This window comes from Pithys albifrons, chromosome 4, assembly GCF_047495875.1.
Source record: "Pithys albifrons albifrons isolate INPA30051 chromosome 4, PitAlb_v1, whole genome shotgun sequence".
NCBI lineage: Eukaryota > Metazoa > Chordata > Aves > Passeriformes > Thamnophilidae > Pithys > Pithys albifrons.
In genome coordinates this window covers 48,897,187-48,910,682 of record NC_092461.1, presented here as the reverse complement: position 1 = coordinate 48,910,682, position 13,496 = coordinate 48,897,187, and the positions used below count along the sequence as shown (strand labels likewise).

At 42.3% G+C, this 13,496-nt stretch overlaps 1 protein-coding gene across 2 annotated transcripts in view; it reads left to right on the top strand.

The window, feature by feature from the left end:
* Nucleotides 1–7,739: 7,739 nt before the first annotated feature.
* The window catches only part of BAALC (BAALC binder of MAP3K1 and KLF4), a 30,766-nt gene continuing 25,009 nt past the window's right edge, over nucleotides 7,740–13,496 (top strand). For both annotated transcript variants that reach the window (XM_071553052.1, XM_071553051.1), the window contains exon 1: nucleotides 7,740–8,015. In XM_071553052.1, coding sequence (XP_071409153.1) covers nucleotides 7,850–8,015 — 166 coding nt within the window. In that variant the 5' untranslated portion in view covers nucleotides 7,740–7,849. The remainder of the gene's footprint in view (nucleotides 8,016–13,496) is intronic.

Here is a 13,496-nt window from a genome sequence, read left to right as displayed (position 1 = left end):
ATGCTGTGGATAGACTTGATGGACAACCAAGGTAATGCCCTCCAGCAGTATTTTGGCCTGTAGCACAGCCCATCTGGAAACAGCAGCCAAGTGAAACAAAAATTCCAGGAATGTTCTCAGGGTGAATGAGCCCACGCATCCAAGAGCAGCTGGGATACTTCTCAGGATAGATCTTCCTCCTCTTAGGCTTCTTTTCCTTTATAAGTTATGTCCTAGTTGGTGTTCTGGCATGGCATTCTATACCATGTGTGTATATTTACTTTGCCAGTAACAAAAAGGCCGGATTGTTCCCTTCTTGCGGGTTTGAGAAATGAGGCACAGAGTTAAACTTCCCAGATTTCCAGTCATGTTAATATTTGCAAATCCATCCAATCTTACTTTAATTTAAACCCAAACATTCAAGTACACTTACGTGTAATCTACTCACATTTAGATATAAAGGCCAACAGAGCAGAGAGCCACAAAATTAATAATTTAATAGAATTCCCCTAATAAATAAGAATACATTTAATTATTTACTATCATCACCAGGTGCTTTCCCAAGACTGAGACAGTGTTACCACTGGACTATAGCTATTCTAAAAGAGGATTATCTCCGTCTTCCTTTCCAGATTCTATGGACTTCTAACTGCAGTTTGTTGGACTAAGGTGTTAAAAGCTGTAGCAATTTTAAACTGAGGCAAATGAGTCTGTCTTAAGCAGCACTTGACTCGTCACCATTTACAAACACCACTTACAGAGTGGCATATCTCAGCAAGCTGATTATCAGTGCTACCTTATCTGAATTCTTTTAGATACAAATGAATGGAACTGCTCTTAGCAGGGGCAAAAATGACTCAGCTGAATAAGAAAACCTCCATCACAGGAACAGGGTTTGGTCATTGGATGGAGAGGGAAGATGAAGCCTTTGCATCACAGCATTTTTGCCACGCCCATAAATGAGAGGCTTCTGGCCAACTGAGCTGCACCAGCCAGGAGCAGCCACTGGCCCTGCTCTGCTTTTGAGAGGAAAACACACAGCCATGTTGTCATTTAGAGAAGAAGTGGAAAGAAGAAATAAGTAATCTGCTGAGATGGAAATGGGTAATGGAGATCTGTTTTGAAACTGGTGTAGATCCTGTTTGGTGACATGCTGGTGAGTCACGAGGGTGGGTGGAAGTGATTTTGCATAATAACAGTATCATCTGCTTTCTCCTTTTGCACTGACACACAACAGCAAACACTGGCTCTGTGCAGCAGCCAGTGAGTCATATGCTCTCTATCAATCTCTAAGGGCTAAAACCTCAAAATATTTACAGTTGCATTTCACATCGCAGTGCAAAAAGGCATTGGGAGCTGGCAAGATATTTTGGTTCCTCCTGGACTGCCCACATCAGACCCGGGAGTCAAAACTTTGATGGAGTCTTAGGAAGAAGCTGCCCTAGGCTCCACAGTGTTCAAACAGAATAAAAGAGGACAGACATTAACAGGAGGACAGGCTCTTTCCAAATTCACATTTATAAAGAATGAGGCTGAATTCAGAGCAATTTTACTGAGATAAATTTTCAATATCATTTTCAAATAAGCTCAGCAGAAGCACTAAAGCTCAAAGGAAGACACACATACAAAGGGTTGTGCTGAAGCTTAGAAATATTCAGAAGTACTTATTGAATAGAGACTATTTTTTCTCCTTTTAAAAAATATTTTAATTTTTATATGAAAAAAAACATGCTTTAAAATTCAGTGATTGCTCCTAATTGAGCTCTTACATGCTGATAACACAAATGTAATCAGATCCTACCAGTTTCCTTCTCCTTTTTTTCCCATCCCTTGACACTGTAGGGAACAGAAACAGAGAAAAAGAAGAAAGCAAACCACTGTTTTGCCAGGTTTATAGCTGACTGAGTGGACCCTGTATGTGTAGAATTAGAAATTCCTCAGCTTACAGAGTTTCCACACACAGTATACAACTAATGGAGTCTCTGCTTATTTCCTTTTTAATTGCATTTAGACTTCCCTGCTTTAGGCTGTTAGAGCATCTAGTCTATAACAAAATAAATTAATTACCTATAAACAATTAGAATGTAGCAGTACCTGCTTAATCTTACAATACCCACAGAGAGAAGAATGCATCCTAAAGAAAAAGTCAAAGATATTTTAATTAAGATTTAGGTATTAGGCCCATAAAATTTCAGAGTCTGCCAGGAACATCTGAAGTTATAAATGTTTACTCAGTATGATACTTAGTTACATAAAATACTGGTTTCATAAGCAGGTTTTATGATTTACCTTCTTAATTAGTGACAAAATGTAGTCTTGGAACAGAGTACAAGGTAAACAGATTTTATATGGAGGAGCTCTGCAGAGACTCGGATAAATGAGAATAAATTCATCACTGCTCTGTGCTGCTGCTCTGTTTGCAGAGACTTTATGGCTGGTGCCAATGTTGGCTTCTGCAAGGCAGCAGCAATTGATTTGCACCCTTTTACAGATAAACTCAATAGCTCTTTTCTCTGGGGAGTCTCACCCAGAAATTCTCTGTGTGAAAAAAGCCTCCCTCTGCATTATCCTTTCTTACTTACGCTTAATATCCTTGCTGGATATTACACATGATGTGGCTTTACTCAGGCTCCTTAAAAAATAGATATTTGAACACTCTCAAAGAAAGCCTGGTGCACAGCTGACAATTTTTTTTCTTCAGAAAATAATTTCATTTCACTAGCTGTCAGTTTATTTGGACAAGTCTGGGTCAGCCAAAGGGATTGAAGGAAGACCTTCTACCTTCTTTAAGGAGATTTCCACTGGGCTGTCACAGCCTAGCAATACTTTGTAGGATGTGTTTCCAGGGGTATCTGTTGTGCCCTCCAAACACCAGTGAAGGCAATGGCTGTTTAGAACAACTAGCAGCTCTCAATCTTACAAAGTAATACAGCCAAAGCTTCTTTGTGGTTCTCATTTTCATACCTCCTCTTCTTTTCAGCCCTTTGGACTATTTGAACTCACAAGAAAGTAATCAAGAAGTTATTTTCCGTGAGGACAAATACACTTAGCCATCAGCAATCATGCCGTCCCACTTTCCTGAGACAGCAGTATCCACCCTCACCCAATACCACATCTCTGCTTCTGTGGAGTGGTTGCAATCTACTTTCCATCCTTGACTGCATTCCAAGTGCAGCAAAAGGCACTGCTGCTCAATTCACAAATGCAGCAAACATTCTCATGCAGCTTTGAAATGTTTAAACTCCCAATGTGTCAGAAGTTAGATGAAAGGAAACCTAAGATTTTGTCTTTTCACATGTTGATACTGAAGATTCCTTTGCACACAGGAAAAGCCATGATGGGCACAGCACAAACATGCACACCTGGCCCAATTTTCAGTCATACAGTATCAGTAAGAAGCCATGCAGTGAGGACACTGATGCCTGCTGTGTACTGGTTTTCCACTACTTCCTGGGAAAGAGAATATGATTTTACTGATTCTAAACTTCCCACTTATGCAAAACTTGCAGTTTGTTCACTAGGAAACATTTGTTATTCACAAGGGAAGGAGTGTGGACACTGACAAGTACAGGTCAGCATTAAAAGTCAAGCTGTGGTTCAAAGGCTAAGAAAACAGGAAAGAAATGACTGCTAAATTTTCTTGATCATAAAACATCACAAGAAACTTTGTGCTGCCAGAGCAGTTATTGCCAATTAAGAATCTGATAAATTACTCTTTTGGGGTTTTTAATCCAATCTGAAACTAAATTGGTAAGCTTGGATGGAGGAACTTAAGGCCTTGGTCTCTATGTTGGAATTTGAGGTTCTGTTTCAGTGTCATTTTCAAACATGAAAAAGTTGCAGTGAAAGAGTGAGTTTATCAGCTTCTTCCTATTTATGAGCTGTTTGGAGACATCTTACCAAACCTTCAACTGTAACTAATATTGAGTATCACCGACATATGTCCAGGAAGCTGTGAATACTAAACTGAAAACATTTCGAATGGCCATATGACATAAATGAATGCTACTGTTTTCTTGTTAAAAGAAATGCATAAACAATGCGAAAATGCCATGGTATACATTTGAAAATTATTTAAAAGAAATATTTGAGCAATCAAGGCAAGAAAATTATATTTTCCAAGTGCTCACAACAGCAAAGAGTAAATATCTGCTGTCAGGAGGAAAGCTGACTCAACTACACAGTGTTGAAGCTTCAGAGGCAATCTTGCTTCCAGGCATATTGCAAGCCTGGAGTGTCAGATGGGTATAATATAGCTAAATAATCACATTTCTCCTCATATACACAAATGCCTTACTAGAAAGAACACGTTTTAAACACAAATTCTGCTCTATGTCCTTGAACCACAGGGGTCCTGGGTAAGTGAGTAAATTGACCTCCTGTCTGCTTTCTGGAGTGAAGGGAACTGGTTTGTGAATAAAGCTGGGACCTAAACCCAGATTTATCTTGTGTCCTTGCTAAACATCATCTAACAACAAGCAGAGATGCCACACAGAAAACTGATGAGAGATTTTCCTAAATCTCCTATTGCTTATTCTGCACTTAGAACTGAATGGTCTTTGGGATACAAAAGAATTAATTTGACCCAGTAAATCTGAGGGAAAATTAATAATGGGTCCTAACACAATTCCATATGGATTTTAGGAGGAATAGTGCCTTTTCATTTTTTCAACCCCATTTTGGCGAAATGTAAATTTTAAATCCTGAGATCCTCTTTCCTTGTTCATCCCTGACCATCCCAACCCTTTACTTCCTACTCTCATTTTTGAAGTAGCATATTTCGAAACCAATGTACACAGAGCAGACATCACTGACAGTGCGAGGAGGAAAATGCAAAACCAGAGCAAGCTAAAACGCAGTCCAAGCTCCACTAATAGTATCTCTGAGAGACCATCCTTTTTCTAACAATTAATGGAGACAGGTCAGATTTTACTACCTTAATCATCTCCTAGCATGAGTGTAGCAGCATGACGAATTAAATTTAGTCCAAAAAAATCGCATTCTTAATCCTTCTCCTGCTGGGCTACACCAACTCAGATGCTGAAGTAAAGGAAGGAAAACAAATTGTAAAGTTTCTCCCCTTAAGAGTTCTGCAGATTTCAATTCTTCACACACACATTGCCATCAACCTCTTCCTGCCCTACACCAATTGCTCCCCACCCAGCTTCACCAGCAGATTAGCTCTCATCTAATTGCAATACCAGTGGAGATGGAGTCAGGCCAAGGATTCATCTGACTCTGGGTATTTTCTGTGTTTCTGAAGGTATATTTCCTTTTCTGTCTGCTTTCTTCCCCAATATGATTCTCAGTGTGCAATTAACCTTATCAAATTGATACTCCTGTGTTGTTACCTTGCTGCAATAAAGCTGTCATCACCTGTTTCATGCCAGCCAACATGCATTTCCCTGCCACAGGTAGTGGTACTTTATAGCCACAGCACATGCACTCTCACACAATGCCTGTGTGCCTCAGAGTCTGCTATTTAGCTCAGGAGGGAATCAGAAGGGTGCAGATATATTGAACATTGTGCCCTGCACACTCGACAGTGAGAAGTAGTTTTCTTAATTAATCAGAATGAATTCTGATACAAAGGTACCCACAACTGATTGCATTTGGCTCTTTTAACAAAACAATGCAAACTTCTTTTATTCTCCTAGTATCTTAAACTAATTTTTAATACACCAAAGAATAAAATATGAGAGGTTTCAAACTGTAGATTTAGGTAGGGCATTTTTAGGGTAGATTTAGATTAGGTACTAGGAAGATATTCCTTACTCTAAGGGTGGTGAGGTGGTGGAAGAGGTGGCCCTGAGAAGTTATGGATGTCCCCTCCCTCTAAGTATTCAAAGCCAGATTGGATGGGGCTTTGAGCAGCTTGGTCTAGTGGAAGGTGTCCCTGTTTATGGCAGGGGTGTTGGAACTAGATGATCTTTAAGATCCCTTCCAATGCAAACCACTTTATGATTCCATAAAAGTTCCAGTTGTGGAAAAAAAATCCAGTTTCAAAAAGTAGTTCTCAGTTCCATTAGGAATTGATAAAAGTAAAGTCAAAACATTTACTTACTAGAGCTAACTAACATCTTTTATTGGTCATCCAAAAATTTTTATTTCAAAGTATTTTTTAAATTCAAAATCAAAACAACACCAGCAGCCTAAATATGAAAGCAGTAATAGTTACATTATTGTTTTTCTGCCCTAATTTTCTCCATATTCTACCAAAAGCAGAAATTTGAAAGGGGATGTGAAGTACTAGTGCAAAGCAGGCGCCTCTGTAGAGCTCAAGGAAAATGAACATGATTCAATATAATGCTTTAAGACTCCACTTTATATTTACGGTCTAGTTCCTCTCTAGTGGTTGTGGTAATGACAGGAAAGAAAGAGAAGCCTTATGTTATTCTCTTGCAAGTGGCTTTCCAACACTTTGAAAACTGTGCTAGGAAAAGTGTCAGAAGATGAAGTTCCTGCAAGCACAGCTAGAACTGAAATCAAAGTGATGTGAAAGTACATGTGCAAGCAGACTCTGTCAGAGCCCCTCCAATTTCTAAGTTAAAATGAAACAAGATAAAAAGGCTTCCCCAAGATTCTGTTCCAGCGTGTACTTTATCTAGTGCTCTCAGTCTAGAAAGTTGTTTCATGCACTTACAGTGTGAGACACAGACTGTGTTGTTGAGGTTTTATTTGAAGACTCAGGCATGTCTGACAGTTTTTTTGGGCCATGCCCTATTCCCCCCCAGGGCACACATGGCTCCTGGGAAGTGGGATGTTTTTAGACCTCTCTAGAAACAAGAGCTTTTAGCTCCATAGAGTCTGAGTTCCTACTTTCAGCTCCAGTAACAGAGGCCAGCCTGAGTTTCTCCATATACCAATGGATGTATCTTTTTTTAACCAACAACCACACTGTGTAATGGCATGAAGTACAGAACATAACTTCTGTATTGTTCTGTAGGTTGTTTTAGAGGACAATCATTCCTGTTGCTCTCCTGCAAAATGATTCCAGGAGAGAAATATTTATCTGGGATAACGTCTTCTCATGTCATGATCCCACAGTGCCCAGTGTTCATGAAGCTGGCTCCAACTCTGGCACGGACCTTGACAAGCAGCTATTGCAATACAAACTGCAACCACCATCAGTGACTCAAAACAATGCCAAATCTCTGTGTCTGTCACTTAGATTACCCTGAGCATAAGCCTAAATTATAGTCTGTTTTTCACGAATCTAATGTTCTCAGTTGCTTCCAAAGTGAAGTATTTCTGGAGTTCAGCACTCAGTATTGCACCTTCACACAGCAGCAAACCAGCTAAGGCCAAAGGCTAAGGCTAAGGCAAGGCTCTCCCGGCTAAATCAGGGAAGCGGCAGAGCGTTTAGTGCAACGGAGCACAGGAACCAGTCCGGGTACATGAACGGGGTGCAAGAGCAGGTCGGGAGGGCTGCTGTGCCGTCCCAGCTGTGGTACACTGGCATGCGGGAGTAAATCCCGGCCCTACAGATCCCTAACCCGGGGAGGAGGGAGGGCCTGCCCGCCCCAACCTGTATCTGTAGTCGGCCGCGGCGGAGGCAGCAGTCCCGCTCCTGGGAACACCCGGGGATGGGGAGAGACCGGGGCCGGGCCGGGAGGCGCTGGGATGTGAGAGCCGAGAGAAGCGGGAGGGGAAGGACGGGGGTAGCGGGAGGAGAAGGGGAGGGGACAGCCAGGAGGAGGGGGAGCAGCAGAGATAATAAAGCCAGGGAGAAGGAGGAGAAGGGCGAGCGGAGTCGGGGAGAGAAGGAGGAGCGGGGATGGGGCGCTGGGCGTGATCAGGGCCGGCGGGGCGGCCGTGCCCGGCGGAGCGATGGTGCCCGGTCGGCCGTGGCTGTGAGCGGGGCTCCGCCATGGGCTGCGGGGGCAGCCGGGCCGACGCTATCGAGCCCCGCTACTACGAGAGCTGGACGCGGGAGACCGAGTCCACCTGGCTGACCAACACGGACTGTGACAGCCCCCAGCAGGAGGGCGGCAGCGCCGAGCCCGCCGGGAGGGAGCAGGGCGGGCCGCGCCCCGGTGAGTGCGGAGGGACCGCGCACGGGGGGCGGCTGTGATGTATATGGGATGTACACCCGCACACACGCGGTGTGCGTGCCTGGAAGGGGGTGTGTGAGCCCGCGCTACCTGCTGCGAGGAGAACATATTCCTCCCCCGCCAAGAAATGCGGGCGCCCCGGTCTGCGCTAGACCCGCGGCGGCGCGGGGCGCTCGGAGCGCCTGCCCTGCCCGGCCGGAGCGGGCTTTGCGCAGATAGAGATGTTCGGGGTCTGGGGACCGATCACGGCGGTGCTCGGCTACGAGCGAGTGCATATAAACGCCGGCAATCTGGGACAATGTCACCAGAAGAGAAGAGAACTTGGTCTTTGGGGGTCTTGCTGTGGAATACGTGGCCTTTTCTTTTGCAAAACAAGTAATTTAGGAACTAGGTTTTAATTAAGGAAGAAGTAATGGCTTACAACCTTCTTCCACACTACCTGTGATACCTTCTGATATGCAGAAAACCGGCCAGAGTGTGGGCTGCAAGTTTGCCGACCTGCAAGTTTGAATTTCCCAGTTCTTGTCGATGTGTTACATCCTTAGATGTGCACCTGGGGTATTGCAGTAGGGACAGATATGGGAAAGGGAAGGAGGAGTTCTGATCTGATGCAGACTTTTAAATGTTTTAAGAATTATGTTTTGCAGCAGTATCTAGAAATCTCAGTCTAGGTCCAGAAATTCATCATGCTATGAATTGTACAAACACAGTACAAAAATAGCCACTGTGCCGGACCAATTATAATTTGCATGTAAAGCAGTAAATGCCTATAGGGAGCAGAGGAAAAGAAGTTGCTTTATAGACTTTTATAGCAAGTTCACAAAGCAACAAGAAAAAATTATGAAAGTGCAGGAGTGAAAATTCACTAAGGTGAGCATGGCAGGCTGGCTGGAGTAGAGAGATTATGACTCTCTGCTTACCAGAATATGACAGGGAGGGAAAAGTCTATGTTTTACTCCTGAAGGCTAAAGAAAAACTTTGTAGTAATCACATGTGAAATTATGAGAATTTGAAGGTGAATGGTTCTATGAAATACTGTATTAAAGAAGATTATATAAGGAGTCTAAAGAGGTTCAAGACAATGCTGGCCAGGAAGTTCGTATGACAGATGTCAATCTCATCTCCAGCAGTGAAGACAAAACATAGTGAGTGTTACCTGTGTACCCACACTTGGCATTATCTTAGCCATGTTTACTTTGAGTTGGTGCCTAAACATCATAAACAGAAGCCAGATAGTTCAAGATTTGGCATTGAATAGGAGGTAGTAAAGAGGTGCATCAGTAACTATTCCTCCTAGACTAGCAGGAGCAAAGGAAGGACTAGTAGGACTTAAGTAAGGGCAAAGTTTACTCTTCAACACAGCAGTGGTGGTGGCAGTTTAAGGAACCTGGGGAACACACACTGCTCCCAGTTAGTGCCTTCAAAGTCATAAAGTCTCTCGTGGAGAGCTGTTGTATAGTAAGGTGTGAGTTAGGAAAGGAAAAGGAGTAAGGAGAGGTACCCCCAGGAACTAGAAACAGCATGTTAAGTGAATTTACAGATGAAAGGGAGACGAAGGAGAAATTGGAGGGGTAAATGAGGTCAAGTATGGGTTTAAGACATGGAGAAGAAAACATGCCTTTATTGTGAGGAATGAAAACTACCTAAGATTGAGAGACAAATGGGAAGAGTAAGGGAAGGGACAAGAGCAGAATGGGGGTGATGAGGGGATGAGACATGACACTGACATAAGTCAAGGTAAGAAGACTCTGTAACTGGGACACAGAAAGGGAGCAGGCTGCCAGGGAAGGAGGCACCAGACAAAGGAGGATGGGGAAAAGAGGATGAAGTTCTTTGTTAGTTTTCACTTGGAATAAGTTAGTGCAATTCTGTGAAGAAAGAGAAGTAGAGACAGGACAAAGTAAATACTTTGGGAAAAAGACAAAAGTAGTAAGAGGTGGCTGTGATTGTCAACAACAAACAACAGACACTGGACATCAAAATGTAAAGAGAAGTAAATTATTCAGGGCTGAAAGAACATAGTGTATACAGGATCAGTAAGAGTACCGATGAGGAAAGGTTTAGTAATTATCATATGTTAATTTTAGTAATCTTATCCCATCACAAATTTCATTATATTCCTTTCTTTTTGTCAGCCAGTACATTTAGCTTTCTGTGCCTGCTCTCATTGGAACAATGTGTATTTCTGTAATCAAATGTTTGTATCTGTAACAAAGATGCTTGAAAACTAAAATATTATTCAATTATAAAGGAAGTATTTTCCCATTTGCATTTACATTTTCCCCATTTCAGTTAGAATATTTGTTACCTTCCATGGTTGATTTTTTACATCCATTTTAATAAAGTTCATTGTAATCTCCCTATTTTTTTTTTACAGGAATACATTTAGGACAGTATTAGTTGTTATAAAAATATAGCTAAAATAAGATAGCTGGTCTTAGGTTGACAACATGTGACGTAGATCACAAGAAGTCACTAACAGCCATGAATATAGATGGTTGCAACTTGTTGCAGTATGATGCTGAGGCTTTGGCAATGGTGAACAGGGTAAATTGATACGGATGAAGAGGGATATCAAAGTAATAAATAACTTCATGGAACACTACAGGTGGTGAAATTGAAAGATATCTTCTAGAAGATAAGTGAACGTACTGTTCGTCAATTGAGTGGCTTCCACAGAGAGGAAAAAAAGGAGAGTCACAATGAGGCCCTGCAATAGAGCCATTTCTTGTGAGAACATCCATTGCTATGAGAGCAAAGAACTTTTCAGAGGATTCAGCTACTGCGTAGTCTATAGCTGAGGAAAATAATAGACTACATTTCTGCTTAGTAACCATTCCTTGATCCTTGCAACTCTTAGCACAAATTGCCTTCTGTTTAGAGGGTCTGATTCAGCTAAGTGGAAGTGTTAGCACAAGTAATGCTTTCTCAGGAAGTAAGAATCTGTGGGTACAGGCAAGTCCCCAGGTTAGTCACCATGGGTTACAAGCAAACCACAGGGAAAAGAATGATTTAACAAAAACCATACAAAACCTTTCAAGTATTTTGGAACACATTTGCGCAGCCTGTTGTGTTACATTGGGATAACTTGCCAATATATATGTATTCTTATATACATGTATATTTGTAGCCTAGTAATTTAAGATGTACAATTTCCTACGAGAAACCAGTACTGTAAAAGTGCTTTATAAACCTGTTCAATATCAACTATAACAAAAATTAATTTCTTTTGTTTCAAAGCAGGCATTGAGGAATTTTATTTCTATTTCTTTCCATTTTCACTGACTAAGCTGGCTGCTGTATTTAATGATTTTTTTCTTTATTATACTTGAAAATGCTCAGAATTAATAAAACAACATGTTGCCTTGTGGTCAGATAGACTTTACAGTCAGGATTTGCCTCATGGGCTTAAATGCCTTAGGACAGGGTTTCTCCTTACTGTTTTTCCACAGCAATAGCATAGTACCCCAGTCTTGTCTGGGGATTGCTACTGAAATGCTAAAAGAAATTAATGTTTAAATGATGTAACAAGCAAGTGAAAAATAGTTCTCTTGTATCAGAACTGAAAAGCTGCATAGTGATTGCCTCAGGACTCACCCATTCAGTTTCTCAACAAGTAAAACATTTGTTAATTTTTTATCATTGCATGACTCACAGTATCAGCTAAAAAAATGGTTTTTATTGTTTGTACTTCGCATTATTTCTATAGAAAAATCTTTTTTTCCCTGAAACATATTAAAGAAAAACATTATCCACATTCACACAGACTTACCTGATGCACTCAGGAGAAACACTTGCTCATGGCATCCTCAAACAGAACTGCAGTCAGCGGTCTGCGAGCAATGAAATCTGCAATTTAGGATCAGTGCAATCTCTAGTGAAGACATTTGCAAAATACCCATGAAACAGGAGAAGGATTGAGTCCTTTGTAAAATAAATAGAGAAAACCAGAGGAGTACAGGAGAAATTTTATTACTGTCTAGCAATCTGCCTGGCTAGCAGTTTATCTTCTGTAATTGCCCTTAATACACTTGTGTGTTTATGAATAATTCTTACTCTGTTCTTTGAGGCTAAATGACTGGCTCATGCTGCTGCTCCACTGTATTCTGATCACCTGACAACTCTGGAAAGCTTTACAGATCAGGCTTATATTCACAGCTAGGCTCAGTACGCAGAATATGGTGTTTTGTAGGTAACCTTTCACAGAGAAGTTTTGGAAAATTGGTTTTCCATCCTTTGTAGCAGAGGACTGGGAGCAGTGGCAGCCGAGGGCTGGGCTGTGTGAGCACCAGTTGCCATGACAACAGGGACTGATGCTGGCTTGGACCGCTCTGCTGTCATCTGCTCCTTCATTTACCAGGTACACGCCAAGTTAAGAGCTTAACAGAAATGAATAAGCAAGCATCAGTTTGTAAATGAAACACTTGGTGCAGCAGAGGGGTTCTCGTGGACTGGACTGGAGAGGAATATTTAATAAACAATCTACTTCGGGTTAAGAGGGATCAGTGCATTACACGGGTATCCCAGGCTCTCTTTGTGCTCTTACACATTTATGTTCTTTTCCTAATGGGTTTGTTCAGAATCTGGTGTGTTTAATAAACAACTACAGCAGTGACTCTGATGTGATAGTTTCAGGAGATGATCTTATTACAGATCAGAATTACAGTAAAAGTGAATAAATGCATCCTTTCCCTAGACTGTAGATATATTACAGTAATTCACTATTCCGTCTTAGTCCAGACCTTGGGTATAATAATGTGTTGGGTTTGCATGGCCAGGTTTTGTAGTGGGCAACAGGGTACAGGGTTGGCTTCTGTGAGAAGCTGCTGGAGGCTTCCCCCATGTCCAGTGGAGCCAATGCCAGCCAGCTCCAAGACGGACCCACAACTTTGCCAAGCTTGAGCTCATCAGCAACAATGGCAGCACTTCTGGGATAACGTATTTAAGAGGTGATGGAGGGAGAATCTGCAGAACAGCAGTCAGAGAGCAGAGTGAAATATGTGAGAGAAACAACTCTGCACACACCAAGGTCAGTGGAGAAGAAGGGGTGGGAGGTGTTCCAGGAACTGGAGCAGAGATTCCTCTGCAGCTCATGGTGACCATGGAGAGGCAGACAGTCCCCCTTGCAGCCCACGGGGGTCCACAGTGAAGAAGAGATCCACCTACAGCCCCTGAAGGATCCCATGCTGGAGCAGAGGGATGCTCAAAGGAGGCTGTCATCCCATGGGAAGCCCAAACTGGAGCAGGCACCTGGAAGGACCTATGGACCCATGGGGAGAGGACCCCACACTGGATCAGGTTTGCTGGCAGGACTTGTGACCCCATGTGAAGGACTCACACTGGAGCAGCCTGTTCCTGAAGAACTGCACCCTATGGAAGGGACCCACACTACCACAGTTTGTGAAGAAATGTAGACCAAGGGAAGGTCTCATGTTGGACATGTTCATGGAGAACTGTCCTGTG